The sequence below is a fragment of the Pseudophryne corroboree genome, chromosome 7, assembly GCF_028390025.1.
Source record: "Pseudophryne corroboree isolate aPseCor3 chromosome 7, aPseCor3.hap2, whole genome shotgun sequence".
Classification (NCBI taxonomy): Eukaryota; Metazoa; Chordata; class Amphibia; order Anura; family Myobatrachidae; genus Pseudophryne; species Pseudophryne corroboree.
The window spans coordinates 406,993,586-407,013,909 of NC_086450.1; the positions used below are offsets into that span (position 1 = coordinate 406,993,586).

Below are 20,324 nucleotides of genomic sequence, written 5' to 3' on the forward strand. Positions count from 1 at the left end.
TCCCACTATATGACTGTCAGTGTGTGGCTTCCTGCTACCTCCATTCCCCTCCTCGCATCATGTCACTGCCACTGTCACATGAAGCCCTGTCGTCACTGACATATCATGCATGTCCTGATATATAGACTGTACTGCTGGCCCACCCCTAGGCTTGCTAAGGGTTTGTTACCCCCACAGTGTTTGTTCCCAAATTTTAAGTCATATGTGTACCAAGTTTGGTGTAAATTGCACCAGGCATTCCAGAGTTATGCTGTCTGCTGAAATACTCTGAGCTTCTGCCTCACCCCTTGGGGTGCCAGGGGTGTGTTACCCGCACAGTGTTTGTTCCTCGATTGTAAGTCATATGTGTACCAAGTGTGGTGTAAATTGGTCCAGGCATTCCAGAGTGATGCTGTCTCCTGATATACTCTGTGCTGCTGTCCCACCCCTAGGGGTGCTAGGGGGTTATTACCCCCACAGTGTTTGTTCCCAGATTGTTAGGTCACATGTGTACCAAGCTTGGTGTAAATTGCTGCAGGCATTCTGGAATTGTTCTGGAACATACATGTACATATATATATATATATATATATATATATATATATATATATATATAGACGAGAGGCGGTAAAGCCGGGACTTGCCGGGGAGCAGCGGGCGGCGCCGGACGCACGAGCACCTGAGGGACTTTTCACTTCTTGGTATAAAGGTATGTTCTTTTCCTTTGTTCATTTGCTATTCACCTTGATAAAGGGACTTGTTTGTCCCGAAACGTTGGCATTCGTGCAGTGATTCATTAATACACCCGTTTGCTACAACAAGACCCTGAGTGCCGCTGATTGCTTTACCGCCTCTCGTCTAACTCATTTGTACCAGAGGGCACCGGGGCACATTTTTTCCAGCAGCGGGAGTGCCGGTCCACGCAAGAACTGTGTATGTGTATATATGTATGTATATATATATATATATATATATATATATATATATACATACATACATACAGGTTGAGTATCCCTTATCCAAAATGCTTGGGACAAGAGGTATTTTGGATATCGGATTTTTCAGTTTTTTTGGAATAATTGCATACCATAATGCATACCATAATGAGATATCATGGTGATGGGACCTAAATCTAAGCACAGAATGCATTTATGTTTCATATACACCTTATACACACAGCCTGAAGGTAATTTTAGTCAATATTTTTTATAACATTGTACATTAAACAAAGTGTGTGTACATTCACACAATTCATTTATGTTTCATATACACCTTATACACACAGCCTGAAGGTCATTTAATACAATATATTTAATAACTTTGTGTATTAAACAAAGTTTGTGTACATTGAGGCATCAGAAAACAAAGGTTTCACTATCTCACTCTCACTCAAAAAAGTCCGTATTTCGGAATATTCCGTATTTCGGAATATTTGGATATGGGATACTCAACCTGTATTTATATATTTATATATATATATAATTAGGGCTGGGCAAGTTAACGCGTTAATATCGCGTTAACGCATTAACTAATTAACTCCGACAATTATTTTAACGCTTGGCGGCCATGCAGCTCCTCTCCATCTCCCTGCAGTCATTGGCGGATACAGCGGGCGGCGATTGTGGTGATCGCCCCCACCCCCCATAGCACTGTGCAGTTGTAATCAGCTCTCTTCGTCCTCCCAGCTGTTTGGTGCATACAGTGGTTAGCTGCGGGCAGCCATGGAGACCGTGACAGCGCCGGTGCTGTTCAAGTGCATTGCTGGCCACCAGCGAGCCAATCGGAACTCGAGGACTGGCAGCCAATCAGAAGCATCCGTATCGGTGGCTCCTGATTTGCTGCTGGGCGACAAGCTCTGATTGGCTCATGGCGGCGGCACATTTGAAATGCCGCCGGCGCTATCACGGTCTCCATGGCTCCAAGATTGGCCCACACAGGCTGTAGAGGCTGCATCTACTTTCCCATGCTGGACTCACCAAGCAGCTGGCGCCCGGCAAGATGGAGGAGACGAGAGGAAGCAGCAGCTAGCAAAATCAGCACATGGGACTCACCAAGCTGACAGACGAGTCTGGAGCGGCACGGGGAGGTGGACATTTGCTAAGGTACATTATGCACTCATTGCTCACAATCTGTTCATGGTCCTGCCTCAAGAATAGGAGCTAAGAGGCAGTGTTTCTTTTGAGACAGACTCCTGTTTATACATAAATGAAGGCTTTGTTTTGTGATACCTATTTGAAGTTATAAAGCCATGCACTACACAGCCTGATCCAGTTTTGCACAATAGAATACTTACATGCTGTATGTATGTATGTATGTATGTATGTATGTATGTATGTGTATCTCTCTCTTACTTTTTTCTCTAACGTCCTTGAGGATGCTGGGACTCCGTAAGGACCATGGGGAATAGACGGGCTCCGCAGGAGATAGGGCACTTTAAGAAAGCTTTGGACTCTGGGTGTGCACTGGCTCCTCCCTCTATGCCCCTCCTCCAGACCTCAGTTTTACATTGTGCCAGAGCAAGATGGGTGCACTGCAGAGAGCTCTCCTGAGTTCTCTGCCTAAAAGCATTTTTGTTTGGATTTTTTCTCTACTTTTTCACAGGGAGCACTGCTGGCAACAGGCTCCCTGCATCGAGGGACTGAGGAGAGAGGAGCAGACCTTCTTGTCTAAGATAGGCTCTGCTTCCTCGGCTACTGGACACCATTAGCTCCAGAGGGGGTGAACGCAGGTTCTTACTGGGCGTCCACCCCCGGAGCCGCGCCGCCGTTCTCCTCACAGAGCTAGAAGAACAGAAGACAGAAGTCGTCAGGCGGCAGAAGCCTTCAGCTTCACGGAGGTAACGCACAGCACTGCAGCTGTGCGTCATTGCTCCCATACACCTCACACACTCCGGTCACTGTAAGGGTGCAGGGCGCAGGGGGGGGCGCCCTGGGCAGCAATATAAACACCTCTTATGGCAAAAGACAATATACATGTACAGGTGGGCACTGTACATGTATATAAAAGAGCCCCCGCCATATTTTTGTAAGTTTGAGCGGGACAGAAGCCCGCCGCCGAGGGGGCGGGGCTTCTCCCTCAGCACTCACCAGCGCCATTTTCTCTCCACAGCACCGCTGAGAGGAAGCTCCCCAGACTCTCCCCTGCTTACACACGGTGAAGGGGTGTTTAAAAGAGAGGGGGGGGGGCACATAATTGGCGGATAACATATTATACAGCGCTGCTGGGCAAAAACATTTTGTGTTGGTCTCCAGGATCATTGCGCTGGGGTGTGTGCTGGCATACTCTCTCTCTGTCTCTCCAAAGGGCCTTGACAGGGATACTGTCTTCAGGAAAGGGGTTCCCTGTGTGTGTGTGTGTGTGTGTGTGTGTGTGTGTGTGTGTGTGTGTGTGTGTGAAGTGTGTCGGTACGCGTGTGTCGACATGTTTGACGAGGAAGGCTCGCTTAATGTGGATGGGGAGTGCTTGAATGTCATGTCGCCGTCGGCAACGCCGACACAGGAATGGGTGGATATGCTGAATGTCTTGAATGCAAATGTTAATCTATTGCATAAAAGGTTAGACAAGGCAGAAGCTAGGGATCAGTCAGGTAGCCAGTCCATGCCTGTCCCTGTGGCGCCAGGCCCTTCGGGGTCGCAGAAGCGCACCATATCCCAGATCGATGACACAGATACTGACACAGATACTGACTCTAGTGTCGACTATGAAGATGCAAAATTACAGCCGAAGGTGGCAAAAGGTATTCGGTACATGATTATTGCCATTAAAGAGGTTTTGCATATTACTGAAGAACCCCCCGGTCCCTGACACGAGGTTACACATGTATAAAGGGAAAAAGCCTGAAGTCACCTTTCCATCCTCATTTGAACTAAGTGAATTGTGCGAAAAGGCTTGGGAATCTCCGGATAGGAGACCACAAGTTCCCAAAAGGATTCTTATGGCGTATCCTTTTCCACAAACTGATAGGATACGCTGGGAATCTTCGCCTGAAGTAGACAAGGCGCTGACACGCTTGTCCAAAAAGGTGGCACTGCCTGCTCAGGATACAGCTTCCCCCAAGGAACCTGCTGACCGCAGGCAGGAAATTACCTTGAAGCACATTTACACTCATTCAGGTACTATTGCTAGACCGGCTATGGCGTCGGCCTGGGTTTGTAGTGCGGTTGTGGCATGGGCAGATTCCTTATCTACGGAGATTGACACCTTAGATAGGGATGCTATTCAAATGACCATTGAGCATATCAGAGATGCTGCTTTGTATATGAGGGATGCTCAGAGAGACATTTGTTTACTAAGCTCCAGAATAAACGCTATGTCTATTTCTGCTAGGCGACTCTTGTGGACCCGACAGTGGGGGTAATTCCGAGTTGTTCGCTCATTATTTTTTTCTCGCAACGGAGCGATTAGTCGCTAATGCGCATGCGCAATGTCCGCAGTGCGACTGCGCCAAGTAAATTTGCTATGCAGTTAGGTATTTTACTCACGGCATTACAAGGTTTTTTCTTCGTTCTGGTGATCGTAATGTGATTGACAGGAAGTGGGTGTTTCTGGGCGGAAACTGGCCGTTTTATGGGTGTGTGCGAAAAAACGCTACCGTTTCTGGGAAAAACGCGGGAGTGGCTGGAGAAACGGAGGAGTGTCTGGGCGAACGCTGGGTGTGTTTGTGACGTCAAACCAGGAACGAAACTGACTGAACTGATCGCAGATGCCGAGTAAGTCTGGAGCTACTCAGAAACTGCTAAGAAGTGTCTATTCGCAATTCTGCTAATCTTTCGTTCGCAATTTTGATAAGCTATGATTCACTCCCAGTAGGCGGCAGCTTAGCGTGTGCAAAGCTGCTAAAAGCAGCTTGCGAGCGAACAACTCGGAATGACCCCCAGTGGACGGGAGACGCCGACTCAAAGCGGCATATGCAGTCATTGCCGGGGGGAGGCAGATCTAGTGGGGGCTTGTCTTCGGTTTTTCAGCCACGTCTGGGTCGCAGGTGGATCCCTGGGCATTAGAGATTATTTCTCAGGGATACAGGCTGGAATTCGAAGACTTGCCTCCTCGCCGGTTTTTCAAATCGGCTCTGCCGGCTTCCCCGTCAGAGAGGGAGCTAGTGTTGGCGGCAATCCAAAAATTGTATATTCAACAGGTGATTGTCACAGTTCCTCATCTCCAGCAAGGAGAGGGATATTACTCGACCCTGTTTGTGGTTCCGAAACCGGACGTTCGGTCAGACCCATTTTAAACCTAAAATCTCTGAACCTGTACTTGAAGAGGTTCAAGTTCAAGATGGAATCACTCAGGGCGGTCATCGCCAGCCTGGAGGGGGGGGATTGGATGGTGTCCCTGGACATATAGGATGCATACCTTCATGTTCCGATATTCCCCCCTCATCAGGCGTTCCTGAGATTTGCAGTGCAGGACTGTCACTACCAATTTCAGACGTTGCCGTTTGGGATTTCCACGGCCCCGAGGATTTTCACCAAGGTAATGGCGGAAATGATGGTGCTCCTGCGCAGGCAGGGGGTCACAATTATCCCATACTTGGACGATCTCCTCATAAAGGCGAGATCTCGGGAGAAGTTGCTGGACAGTGTGTCTCTGTCCATGAAGACGTTGCAGATACATGGCTGGATTCTCAGTATACCGAAGTCCCAGCTAGTCCCTAACCTTTTTGGGCCTGATTCTAGACACAGACCAGAAAAAGGTTTTTCTTCCGATCGAAAAGGTTCAGGAGCTCAAAGCCATGGTCAGGAACCTCATAAAACCAAAAAAGGTTTCAGTGTATCATTGCACGCGGGTCCTGGGGAAGATGGTGGCTTCATACGAGGCCATCCCTTTCGGCAGGTTCCATGCGAGGACCTTTCAATGGACAAGTGGTCCGGGTCCCATTTACGAATGCATAAAAGGATCACCTTGTCTCCCAGGACCAGGGTATCTCTCCTGTGGTGGCTGAATAGTGCTCACCTGCTAGAGCGTCGCAGGTTCGGCATTCAGGACTGGGTCCTGGTGACCACGGACGCAAGCCTCCGAGGCTGGGGAGCAGTAACACTGGGAAGAAATTTCCAAGGTCTCTGGTCAAACCTAGAGACTTGTCTCCACATCAACGTCCTGGAGTTGAGGGCCATATACAACGCCCTGTGTCAAGCGGAGGAATTGCTACGGAGAAAACCGGTTCTGATTCAGTCGGACAACGTCACGGCAGTGGCTCATATAAACCGGCAAGGCGGAACAAGGAGCAGAGTGGCCATGGCAGAAGCGACCAGGATTCTACGCTGGGCGGAAGGCCATGTAAGCGCACTATCAGCAGTGTTCATCCCGGCGGTGGACAACTGGGAGGCGGACTTCCTCAGCAGGCACGAACTGCATCCGGGATAGTGGGGACTTCATCAAGAAGTCTTCGCACAGATCACGGATCGATAGGGACTGCCTCAAATCGACATGATGGCATCCCGTCTCAACAAAAAGCTAAAGTGGTATTGCGCCAGGTCAAGGGACCCTCAGGCGGTAGCGGTAGACGCTCTGGTGACACCTTGGGTGTTCAGATCGGTCTATGTGTTTCCTCCTCTTCCTCTCATACCCAAAGTGTTGAGAATAATAAGAATGAGCAGGGTCAGAACAATCCTCATTGTTCCAGATTGGCCATGGAGGACTTGGTATCCGGAGCTGCAAGAGTTGCTCACAGAAGATCCGTGGCCTCTTCCTCTAAGGCAGGACCTGCTGCGGCAGGGGCCCTGTCTGTTCCAAGACTTACCGCGGCTGTGTTTGACGGCATGGCGGTTGAACGCCGGATCCTAGCGGAAAAAGGAATTCCGGAGGAAGTCATTCCTACCCTGATCAAGGCTAGGAAAGACGTGACGTTAAAACATTATCACCGTATATGGCGGAAATATGTTTCTTGGTGTGAGGCCAGGGCTGCTCCTACGGAGGAGTTCCATTTGGGCCGTCTGCTTCACTTCCTTCAAACAGGAGTGACTTTGGGCCTAAAATTAGGGTCCATAAAGGTCCAAATTTCGGCCTTATCCATTTTCTTTCAAAGAGAATTAGCCTCTCTTCCTGAAGTACAGACTTTTGTGAAGGGGGTGCTGCATATTCAGCCTCCCTTTGTGCCTCCGGTGGCGCCTTGGGATCTTAACGTGGTGTTACGTTTCCTCAAGTCACCTTGGTTTGAACCACTCAAAACTGTGGAGTTGAAATACCTCACGTGGAAAGTGGTCATGTTGTTGGCATTAGCTTCGGCTAGGCGTGTTTCAGAATTGGCGGCTTCATCACATAAAAGCCCATACTTGGTTTTTCACGTGGATAGGGCAGAGTCGAGGACTCGTCCTCAATTTCTGCCAAAGGTGGTCTCATCTTTTCATATGAACCAACCTATTGTCGTGCCTGTGGCTACACGGGACTTGGAGGATTCCGAGTCCCTGGATGTGGTCAGGGCTTTGAAGATTTATGTGACCAGAACGGCTAGAATCAGGAAAACTGAAGCTCTGTTTGTTCTGTATGCGGCCAACAAGGTTGGCGCTCCTGCTTCAAAGCAGACTATTGCTCGCTGGATCTGTAACACGATTCAGCAGGCGCATTCTACGGCAGGATTGCCGTTACCGAAATCGGTTAAGGCCCATTCCACTAGGAAAGTGGGCTCTTCTTGGGCGGCTGCCCGAGGGGTCTCGGCATTACAGTTGTGCCGAGCAGCTACTTGGTCGGGGTCTAACACCTTTGCAAAGTTCTATAAGTTTGATACCCTGGCTGAGGAGGACCTCCTGTTTGCTTAATCGGTGCTGCAGAGTCATCCTCACTCTCCCGCCCGTTTGGGAGCTTTGGTTTAATCCCCATGGTCCTTACGGAGTCCCAGCATCCTCAAGGACGTTAGAGAAAATAAGATTTTACTTACCGGTAAATCTATTTCTCGTAGTCTGTAGAGGATGCTGGGCGCCCGTCCCAAGTGCGGACTTCTTCTGCAAGACTTGTATATAGTTATTGCTTACATAAGGGTTATGTTATAGTTTATCGGTTGAACCGTGGCTATGTTGTTGTTCATACTGTTAACTGGGTAGTTTATCACAAGTTATACGGTGTGATTGGTGTGGCTGGTATGGATCTCGCCCTTAGATTTACAAAAATCCTTCCTCGTACTGTCCATCTCCTCTGGGCACAGTTTCCCTAACTGAGGTCTGGAGGAGGGGCATAGAGGGAGGAGCCAGTGCACACCCAGAGTCCAAAGCTTTCGTAAAGTGCCCTATCTCCTGCGGAGCCCGTCTATTCCCCTTGGTCCTTACGGAATCCTCTACGGACTACGAGAAATAGATTTACCGGTAAGTAAAATCTTATTTTCTCTCTCTTTCTCTCTCCCTCTCTCTCCCTCTCTCTCTACATGTGCGCAATACACTACTTTTGAATTCATTATTGAATCTTGTGCATAACAATGCGATTAATCTGAGAAAATCATTCGATTAATCGCGATTAGAAATTTTAATCGTTGCCCATCACTAATAAATATATATAGATAGATAGATACGTACGTACGTACGTACGTACGTACGTACGTACGTACGTACATACACACCCAAAATCCATTTTTGGCGATTTCCGTGGATGGGTAGTGACATTTGTAGAACCGGTTCTTAGCAAGCACCTGGGACCTAAGGAGAAGCTACCTGCCAAGTTTCAAGATTGTAGGCCTTGTGGTTTAAGAGACTTCGTGATGAGTCAATCAGTGAGTCAATCTCCTTTTTGCATATTTTTTATATATATATATATATATATATATATATATATATATATATATATATAGGTGCAGTGTTTGCCACAAATGTGGAAATGATAGCACTCCCCAGACTTATATATCAATAGTGCAAAAAATACAATTTATTTAGAGAAAGGAAAAAACTATCTTACAGTTCCAAATGGTTACAAGGTTCACCGATGTTTCGGTCTAGATGAGGACATTTCTCAAGGTACAGCAACGTAGTCACAAGAGCACATACATATAGTAGTCAACAGCAAGGAACTGGTCTAAGGACTGTGCCTCCCAGGACTCTACTAAATACCCTAACCAATCCATAGAATTGGTTAGGGAATTTAGTAGAGGCCTGGGAGGCACAGTTAATGGGGTTGTACTCCATAGGATTGAAGTCATCATGCATTCTCTTATTTGGTGTTGAATGAAAATTGGATTATAAATCATATACCCACAAATGATTGTAACATACATGTTTTTAATAAGTAATTGTGAATTGTCATTTTGGATGTACTTTATGTGCTGATGACAAATTTATTGACTGGGATCCAGTATTGTTTTATGAATAAATTTGTTTTTAGAAAATGTTGTGGTTATAAACATCTTGGAGATATTGTGTAGCTAAATTATTACCATAATTAGCTCCCTTGGGACCCCCCTTCCCCCCCTTGTTCATATATATATATATTTCACACCTTAAATCTAATTTAATATAACATATGTAGCTAAATTAAATCTTTGCATATGGGTGATAACTAGTCTCATTAGTGTGCCTGCCCCACGCCAAGAAGGGATTCCCCAGTTCACGTAGATCATTTCTTTACTAAACCCATTAAAGTATTTGTCCCACACTAAGCAGAAAGGTTGGAACAGTGGTTAGCATTACTACCTCACAACCCTGAGGTCATGAGTTTGATTCCTGACCATGGCACTATCTGTGCGGGGTTTGTATGTTCTCCCACATTTGTGTGGGTTTCTTCTGAGTACTCCGGTTTCCACCCATACTCCAAAAATAGACTGCTAGGTTAATTGGCTTCTAACCAAAAAAATAGTGTATGTGTCTCCCGGTGATAGGAAATTGAGATTATATGCTACACTAGGGGACGGACTGACCTGAGTGACTGAAATAGTCTCTGTAAAGTTCTACATTATATGTGTGTTCTATATAAATAATGGTTAATAAATGGTTAATAAATAATAAAATGGAATTGTAAATTCCTTGCATATTACAAGCATCTGTCGATTTGTGTAAAAATAAGTTCAAACAACATTTAAAGGGTGTGATGTGTGTTTCTGACTGTTTCCTGTACGGAATAGAGTATTGTACTCTTTGGACCATTAGATGTACTGGCCATGCTATGCCCCAAGACAGAAGCATTATCACCCCTTACTCCTGTATCGGAACGTTCTGCACATGGGCCCTCATTCAGATGTGGACAGAGTTGCTATCGCTGCTTACAGAGAAGGGGCGATAGCTCTAATAGGGTAATGCAGCAGAGGGCGTCACGCCTCCTGCACACATTACTGATCAGAGCTGCATCCTAGGAAGAAGTGTCAGATCATCTGTGACCCCATTGGTCAACTGTGTGACCCATGTGGTTGCGCAAAACGGCAGCCGCATTTGTTACACAGAAGCCCGGAGATCACCATACTCTTACGGAGCTCCTGGCCTCTTCCCTCCCCTGCAACGCTGGCGACATGCATCTGGAGGCCTAAGTTGCCACCCTCTCCTTGCCCCCAAACTGCATCAGACTGTGAATCGCTGACTGTCTGAGGCCATCCTGCCTTTGCTGCTGGCGGAGTCCCATACTGCACATGTGCAGTACAGGTCCGGGGCATGCGCAAAGTACCGAACATTGGTAGTTTGTAGCATGTGCCACAGATCCTTCGGGATCTGAATGAGGGCCACTGTGGCAAGCCGTAAGATGTGCCTCAGGTGTATTTCAGTACCCTTGATTATACGTCTCATAATTATAGCTATCAGTGATACAGCTTGTATGTTATACAGTGCAGCTGTTCAAGCAGGTTTCTGTAATAGTAACTGTAGCACGATTTTACGTTTCATTTCAGTTAGTAGGTGAACTGGAAATCAGTCTTGAAGTAGCAGATGGGAATGCTTAATATACAGTACATTTGGTTTCCTTCCTGACTGAGAAAATCCTTAGAGTTGGGATGTCGTAAAGTACTGAAATGTGTAATGTCATTAGGAAGGGATGTAGTTCTGAAGTCTGCAGCCACTGTGTGGACCCAGGATCTGTGCGCAGGCATTATAACTTTATACATACTCCTACAGTGCAGTGTTTAAAATGATAATGCTTGTGTGGTTACAATGCTTTACATAGCATTTTAGCCATGTCAGGATCCCGGTACCAGCTTTCGCCTGTTTGTATAGTCACACTGTGACTATAGACTTACCGTATACTGTATATTCCATGAGAAGCTAGTCACACTCACAGAACTGTCCTTTTCTTTTGTGTAGTTATGAGAAGTCAGACACCCACCGTTTCGAGGTTCCAAGGATGCTCCACGATGACCCACAGGCCTTAGAAAACTACATTAATACGAAGAAGGATAAGTAAGTTAATCCAATCCCACTCACCTGCATGTAATGTATAGGAACAGGCCTATGTCAAAGCAGGATGTAGCATTACTTTTTTACCTGCAAAGGAGAATTAGGGGGTCACTTACCTGCAAATGAACATGGGTATTGCCTAGTTATTGTATTTGGTGGTAATGCCATTATTATTATTTATGTTGGCTTGTCATGTCCTCTCTTACTGCTTTCTCTATAAATTGTAACATGACATGTCTGATTGCTAATCCTCTTACTGTTAGTTTTACTTTGCCCCCAGACTGGCTTCAAATATTGACCTTGTTAGACCCAATTCTGTGCTACATGTGCTGCTATGACTCTCTTCGCTTACCATCTATATCCACCATTGCTGATTGGCTCCTTCAGGGCCTCTTGGTTGCTTTTCTGTACCATAGATACCAAGAAGTTGATATAAGAAGACATATTACTCACTATTATAGATTTGTGTTTTTGTCTGGGTGTCCTCATGCAGAAGTCTCTGGAAGTGGTGGGCTCAGTTCCTGGAAAGCCGCTCAGACATGGACTCTGCTCTCAAGTACTACGAGTTGGCTCAGGATTACCTGTCCTTGGTGCGAGTGCATTGCTTCCTGAGGAACATTCAGAAGGTGAGAGACCACCACACACATCAAGTGGATCGCTTACAGATGTGCCAAATAGTCTTGTTTTGGAGTCCATGTAGTTTTTTTCTGTAAATATAAGTAGAAGTCTCATCACAAATACGAGAAAAGTACATTCTAAAGGTACACTGACTACTAGGGCCGGCATTACTTGTACTTCTGTGTGCGACAAATCTAGATAAAAAAGGCAAAAGACAGCGTTCCGATACAAGCAGCCACATTGTACCTGCCGACATGTCGTTATGTCTAATCTGCAACAATCCGAAACACATTTTATCCCAGTTCCTTTGTGATGAAAGTACTAATCTAGTGTCCCTGGTACCGTGTGAGTGACTTTGTGTGGTGCTGCGATGTGAATAAGATGTAGAACTTAGGAAAAAGTACCCATCACTACCCGTGGTGGAGCATCTACTGTAAGTCATGCCAAGCTTCTGCCATCTAGCACAAACACACTAGGTGAATGATGATACATCCACGCATTCTTTAGTATAGAATTGAACTTTCCAGTTGCAGAGGGACCCAGCAGTAGCCATCCTTGCCAGGCCTGGCACTGTTCCCTCTTTTGTGACTATACAACCTGGAAAAGTTTTACCAAACACAGACACTTGGAGGAAGGGATCATCTCTTAAAATAAGAAATGTAACTGAATGCTTATAAATATTTCTTTGTAGACCTTACATTATGAGTTTACCTTTGTTGTCCATCTGTGGTAACAATCATATTTTACAGGCTGCAGAGATAGCCAATGAGACGGGTAACTTGGCAGCTTCCTACCACCTGGCACGTCATTATGAAACCCAAGGGGATCTGAAGCAGGCAGTGCACTTCTACACCAGAGCACAGGCATATAACAACGCCATCAGGCTGTGCAAGGTAGACTCACAACATTACATATCACCAGGTGATAGGGAATATAGACTGTATGTTAGTGTACTGAGTGCAGTGTAACCCAGACCGTCTCTCACTGTACAGGAGAATAACCTGGATGACCAGCTCATGAACCTGGCATTGCTGAGCACCCCGGAGGACATGATGGGAGCAGCTCGCTATTATGAAGAGAAGGGGGAGCAGATGGATAGAGCAGTCATGCTTTACCACAAGGTAGAGCTTTGGAGTGGAGCTTTGTCCTAGGGGAAAGCCAGTTGTTACCTAGTCTGCATTTGAAGCTTGCAGTAAAATGCAAAACTTGACCTCCTCCTCTTTTCCTCTCAGTCCGGACACCTCTCTAAAGCCCTGGAGTTGGCATTTGCCACTGAGCAGTTTGGGGCTCTTCAGTTAATCGCTGAGGACTTGGATGAGAAGTCAGACACAGCCCTACTCGCCCGTTGCTCAGATTTCTTCATCCAGCATAACCAGTATGCCAAGGCCGTGGAGTTACTACTAGCTGCTAAAAAGGTAAATCATTTCATTTGTATACATAAGAGATATCATCTATTTACATATCAGCCAAATATAAAACAGGACTTTTGTACATACATGAAATAGTTTTTTATGATTCCATTGGGGGACATTGGAACCTCTTGGTGGTATAGAGGCTTAGCTAGGCGTTTGGGCAAAAACTCAGCATAGGTCTTCAGCGTTCTGACAACATCCAACAAGAGAAATGATCTACAGTTAGGATCACAGTATCCTGATTTAAGTGGAAACTGGGTACCACCTTAGACCAGAGACGTCACCAGGTGTGGTGACACCCGGTGCGCACTCTGCATTACTACACCCCCCCCACTCACCCCGCCGTAGCTGCGGCCGCCCGAAAAGGGGGCGTTGTACGATTTAAAGGGGCGTGACCTCACTGATCTCCACATCTTCACTCCGGGGGCGTGTCCAGCTTCCCCGGAGATGCTGGCTGCCCTCGGAGACTGTGCAGCTTGCAGTGCCGGCTCCTTATCTGTGACAGGAGCTGAGTGCTGCAGAGGATTATCACATTGCAGCACTCGGCTCCTGTCACTGCAGAAGAGCCGTCACTTTGGTGTCACCCCTTCCGAGGGTGACACCTGGGTGCGGGCCGCACCCCCTGCACCCGCCTTCTGATGACACTGCCTTAGACTGACCGAAAGAGCAATCCTCCTGAAAAATAAGACCCGTTGACCTGAAAGACAGAGCTCCTAGCTCCGATACTCTCCTTGCTTTAGATGTAACCAAAATAAAGGTTATTTGCCATGTAAGAGAAGAATGTTCTAAAGCTGTCAAGACTAAATGCTCAGATTAAGTCTCATTGAGGTATTGAAAGAGTGTACAGAGGTTGCAACTAAAGTATATCACTCTCTGCAAAAAGGTGTGCACTTCCGGTAACGGTGCCATCTACTTCTGAAAAAATACAGAGACTACTGAGATGTAAACTTCTAAAACACTAAGGGGTATATTTACTAAAGTGCAGATTTCCAAAAGATGTTTCCCATAGCAACCAATCATATTTTGGCTGTTATCTTCCAGAAGGTGTTAAGATAAATGACAAGTAGAATCTGATTGGTTGCTGTGGCCAACATCTTCACATTTGAAACGTGCACGTTATTAAATATACCCCCTAGTCTCAAACCAACTGAAAAGAAGAGATGGTGACCTTTTTCTTCTCACATTAGGAGGTACAGTATATGGACAAAAGTCTGACCATTACACCAACAGGGACTGTAATGGCATTGTATTCAAATACATAGACTTTAATATGGAGTTGGTCTCCCTTTTGCAGCTATACCAGCTTCTACTCTTCTTGGGGGGCTTTCCACAAGATTTTGGAGTGTTTCTGTGGGAGTTTGTGCCCATTCATTCTGTACAGCATTTATGAGGTCAGGTGCTGATGTTGGACGAGTAGGCCTGGCTCACAATCCCCGTTCCAGTTCATCCCAAAGGTGCCCGATGAGGCTGAGGTCAGGGCTCTGCGAGCCAGTCAAGTTTTCCACACCAAACTCGTCAAACTATGTCTTTATAGTACTTGCTTTGTGCACTGGGGCACTGTCATGTTGGAATAGAAAAGGGCCTTCACCAAACTGATGCCACAAAGTTGGAAGCATAGCATTGTCCAGAATGTCTTGGTATGCTGAAACATTAAGATTGCGCTTCACTGGACATAAGGGGCCTAGCCCAAACCCTGAAAAACAGCCACATACCATTATCACTCCTCCACCAAACTTCACAATTGGCATAATGCAGTCACACATATAACATTCTCCAGGCATCTGACTGCCAGTGTGATTCATCACTCCATAGAACACGTTTCCACTGCTCCACAGTCCAGTGTTGGTGTGCTTTACACCACTCCATCCGACGCTTTTCATTGCAGATGTGAGGCTTGCATGCAGCTGCTTGGCCAATGAAACCCATTCCATTAAGCTCCCACCGCACAGTTTTTGTGCTTACATTAATGGCAGTGGAAATTCAGAACTCTTCAGCTATGGAATCAGCAAAACGTTGGCGACTTTTACGCAGCATGCGCCTTAGTAGTCGTTGACCTGACTCTGTGCTTTTACGTGGTCTTGGGCTTTGTGACTGAGTTGCTGCTGTTCTTAAATGCTTCCACTTTCTGATAATGGCCCTTATTCCGAGTTGAAGCCCACCGGCCTCTGGGAGTGTATCTTAGCTTAGCAGAAGTGCGAACGAAAGGGTAGCAGTTCTGCTACTAAAAAATTTCATGCAGTTTCAGAGTGGCTCAATACTTACTCCTACCTTGCGATGACTGCAGAATGTTTAGTTCCTGGTTTGACGTCACAAACACGCCCTGCGTTTGGCCAGCCACTCCCCCGTTTCCCCAGCCACTCCTGCGTTTTTATCAGGCACGCCTGCGGTTTTCAGCACACTCCCTGAAAACGCTGAGTTGCCGCCCAGAAACACCCACTTCCTGTCAATCATACTACGAACACTCGAGCGACTGAAAAGCGTCGCTCGAGCTTGTGTAAAACTGCATAGTTTTGTGTGAAAGTACTTCGCGCGTGCGCGCTGCGTACCATACGCATGCGCAGAACAGCCGATTTTTAGCCTGATCGCTACGCTGCGAAAAACAGCAGCGAGCGATCAACTCGGAATGAGGGCCAATATCACTTGCAGTTGACCGTGGAATATCCAGCAGGGATGAAATTTCAGGAACAGTCATATTGCAAAGCTGGCCTCCTTTTACAGTACCACGCTTGAAGTCACTGAGCTCTTCAGAAAGATCGATTTTGTGTCACAAATGTTTGCAAATGGAGACTGCATGGCTAAGTGCTTGATTTTATACACCAGTGGTAATGGGTCTGACTGAAACACCTGAATTCAATAAATAACAGTTATGGCCAAATACTTCTGTCCATATAGTGTATCTTCCACAATCTATGATCATTCTTGTCCAAAAATGACACTTTTGCCTTGAGCATGCTCCTGACCACACTGTCAGGAAAAGCTCTTTTCCATAAAAATCATCGCTTCTTTAGCCAAACTATTAAACCCAGTCATGTTGAACCCTGCATATGAAATGGGCCCAGGCTTAACCAGTCCTGTCATACAGGAAGACACCATGAAGGTCCGGCTGCCAACTTCAAAATCTCCAGGTACTGTTTCATTCTTGGGCTGCCTGCAGACACCAGAATCAACTGAGCACCCTTTGCTTTTTACCTTGTTTAGAATCTGTGAAATCATTGCTACAGGTTAATAAGATGAAGTTCCATGGGACGGACATAGCATCTACCAAACACACCTGCGAATCCCTTGTCTTTGGGCAGAATCACTCATTTCTGCTGCGGGGTACACTGGGATTCCACAGGGAATAACGTCGGGGTGTAGAGTAGGATCTTGATCCGAGGCACACCAACAGGCTAAAAGCTTTGACTGTTCCCAGAATGCATAGCGCTGCCTACTCTATAACCCCGCCTCCGTGCACAGGAGCTCAGTTTTGTAGTTGGTGCCTGCAGTGCAGGCAGACAACGGGCAGGACTGCTCCAGCAGCCCTCAGAAGAGCTTTTTTAAGTGAATATTGAAGACTTCAAGGGCTGCAGCAGAGACACTGTTAGTGTTAGATGTCAGTCAGACATCTCCTGCTGCAGCTCCATCACCTCCCCCAGCGGCGCTCCTGTTTTCTTCAGTCAGGCACACACACACCACCGCAGCTCTCCAGGATCGCGTGGCCGCACTTCAGGAGGAGGTAAGTGGGTCCCCCAAGCGGAACCCGCTAGAAATCGCGATCCGACGTGGCCGGTGGGAGGCAGGCCGCATGCGCTGGCATGTACACGGTGGCAGTACAGGGACCCCACTAGACCACCAGGGCAAGGGCACAGGTCTGTTTTACTAAAAACCATTTTGTCTATGGCCCACAGAACCCCGGTGGTGAAGTCCAGCAAGGGGATAAGGCTCTGACCTGTAGCCCCTTCTCCAGTCCCTGGGCGCCATTTAGAGTAAATGTTCCCGCCCTGAAGCTGCATCTCTCTCTCTCCCTCACTCCCTGTCAGGTTTTGGGCGCCATCTTCACATGCTGAGCTGATCCAGGGACTGTTTGGGCAAATTCTCCTCTGTAAATCCGCCTGCATGTCAGCGCTGTGCATTTTACAGGACACTTAAGTATTCTACATGTCTGTTGACAGTGTTAGTTAAGAAACAGTGCAGTTATTCAGGGTAATGTAGTACAAGTTCCCTGTGATATACATCCAGTGTTTTACTGTAATCTGTATAGCTTTACTCAGTGTTACTTAGTATTGCTGGTCCAGTGCAGTTTTATTGCATGTCATAATTTCTGCATTGTACATGTGACTGTGTGTGTGTGTGTGTGTGTGTGTGTGTGTGTGTGTGTGTGTGTGTGTGTGTGTGTGTGTGTGTGCGTGCATATACAGCTGCTGCGTGACTTCCATTCCGTGTATCTCACTCAGATTGCTATCCCTATATTCTGTACCCTGCAGGGGGCTAAGTGCGTCAGGGGTATTAGTTCATATAGGTGTTTCACAGGATATACTTATTGAGTACTTTTCTCTTTGATTTTCAGTCACCATATACCTCTTGAATTCTCTGTTTGTGCTAATACTGCACAGGGGGTTCTTGTTAAGGTATTAAGCTGCTGATATTGTACTGGGTTGCCTGTGAATTGAGCTTTCAGGTACTGTATGTCCGCTACAAGGGGCGACAGAGCTGGGGCTGATCCCACAATGCGTGGTGGTGACGCTGCAGACACATTAGAGGAAAACATAGCAGCAGAGGGTTCAGGTTCTGGGGGTTCTCTACTCCCCAATGGGTCTGTGGCAATAGGGGTTCATAATGACCCGCCTTGGGCTACTTTCTCCACGTTATTAAGTACGCTGGTAATGAGACTTATGCCCCCTATGGGGCCTCATGTCCCGGTACAACTGCATATTGTCCCTGAGTTTAATCCGCCATGGGCAGATCAATTGTCCACTCAGTTACAGCAATTGAACCACTCATTGACTAAACAGAAATCGAACCCTCGCCCGCCTAAGACCAAGGGGTCCTCTAAGCGGGCCATTACTTCATCACAATCCACCCACGTCCCAGACACCTCGTCTGATGAGGATGGCAAGTATACTGACCCCACAGACTCTGATCCAGATACTTCTGATGAGGAATCTGTCTCACAGGTGGATGTTCCTGACTTATTGGAGGCTATCAGACTGATTCTTCAAATTACTGATGATCCAGAACCTGATGCTACCTCTAAGAAACCGGACAGGTTTAAACGTCAGAAGATTGTTAAACAAGTTTTATCTCACTCTGAACATTTAGTTAACATACGTCAGGAATCCTGGGAAAATCCAGGAAAGAAATTCAAAACTCACAAGAAGATGCTAGCTCGCTATTCCCTCGCTGCGGAGCTAAGTAAAAATTGGGAAACACCCCCGCCAGTGGATTTGCAAGTGGCGCGGCTGGCAGTATCCTCAGCTCTGCCTGTAACTACCGTCACTTCTCTGAAAGAACCGACGGATAAGCGTGTGGACGGTTGCTTAAAGGCGATTTACACCCTCGCAGGAGCTGTGCATCGACCCACTATTGCAGCGACATGGGCTGCAGAGGCTATTGAAGCGTGGGCTCAGGAGGTGGAAGCGGAGCTGCCTTCCAACTTTTCTGATAATGCTAGACAGTGTCTCTCGTATATTGTCACAGCATCTCATTACATTAAGGAGGAGGCTTCTGATGCTATTGTTCTGGCGGCCAAGGCTTCCACTAAGTTCATTTTGGCTCGCCGGATCCTATGGCTACGGTCCTGGTCTGTGGACCTGGACTCTAAGAAAACCCTGGAGGTGCTCCCTTTTAAGGGAGACATTCTTTTGGAGAGGCCCGTCAGCCTGCTTCCAAAACTGACAAGCCTGCTGCATGACGGGGCAGGCCTCCCTCTGGGGGATCCCAGAGTGGGAGGCCGACTTCTAGGATTTACCCAGGAATGGTTGAAGACCACTTCCGACGCCTGGGTACGGGAAGTCGTCACTCGCGGATACGCCATATCCTTCAAGAATCGTCTCCCCTCATCGATTTTGCCTGACAGACATCCCTTTGGATCAGGTGAAGGCAAAAACTCTTCATTTGGTGGTACAGTCCCTCCTGGACACAGGAGTGGTGGTACAGGTGCCTCTGGCTCAGAGAGGCAAGGGGTACTATTCACCGCTGTTCCTAGTCCCGAAACCGAATGGGTCCTCTCGGCCCATTCTCAACCTCAAGTCCTTGAACAGATTTGTGAGAGTCTCCAAGTTTTGTATGGAAACTCTTCGCTCTATTGTTCTGACCTTGGAGCATGGGGATTATATGGTCTCCCTGGACATATAATAGGATGCTTACTGCATATTCCTATTGCAATGTCACATCAGCAGTACCTGAGGTTTGCTGTGGGCAACCTCCATTATTAATTTTGGGCTTTACCTTTTGGTTTGACCATGGCCCCGCGTGTCTTCACAAAGGTCATGGCGGTAATGACGGCTGTACTTCGCCATCAAGGGGTCAGGATCCTCACGTATCTGGACGACTTGTTGATCCTGGTAAATTCCCCAGAAATTCTCCTACGTCATCTGGATCTGACGCTCCAGTTTATGCAAGTCCACGGGTGGCTCATCAACCCGAAGAAGTCTTCCCTGGTCCCTGCTCAGAGCATGGTGCACCTAGGGGCATTGTTGTACACTCACAACCAGAGGTTGTTCTTGTCTCAGGAGAAGGTCCTGAAGCTTCAGGACAGGATTCAATGCTTCCTATCTCGTCCGCAAGTGTCGCTACACTCGGCGATGCAAGTGCTAGGTCTCATGGTGTCGGCTTTCGACATGGTGCAGTACGCTCAATTCCATTCCCGCCCTCTGCAGAAACTGATTCTAGCCAAGTGGGACGGCCTGTCTCACCGGATCAGGTCTCACATGATCTCCTTGTCTCCGGAGGTCTGTCGGTCACTGAGCTTGTGGCTGCAGGACCATCGATTGAGCAGGGGTCGTCCCTTCTGGATCTCCAGCTGGGTCCTCCTGACAACAGATGC

The 20,324-nt window shown here is 47.1% G+C and overlaps 1 protein-coding gene across 5 annotated transcripts in view; it reads left to right on the top strand.

The window, feature by feature from the left end:
- IFT140 (intraflagellar transport 140) overlaps positions 1-20,324 on the top strand; it is a 364,909-nt gene that overhangs the window by 315,475 nt on the left and 29,110 nt on the right. For all 5 annotated transcript variants that reach the window (XM_063934664.1, XM_063934666.1, XM_063934665.1 and 2 more), the window contains 5 exons: positions 11,178-11,273; positions 11,764-11,896; positions 12,638-12,781; positions 12,881-13,009; positions 13,121-13,303. In XM_063934664.1, the coding sequence (XP_063790734.1) occupies positions 11,178-11,273; positions 11,764-11,896; positions 12,638-12,781; positions 12,881-13,009; positions 13,121-13,303 (685 nt within the window). The remainder of the gene's footprint in view (positions 1-11,177; positions 11,274-11,763; positions 11,897-12,637; positions 12,782-12,880; positions 13,010-13,120; positions 13,304-20,324) is intronic.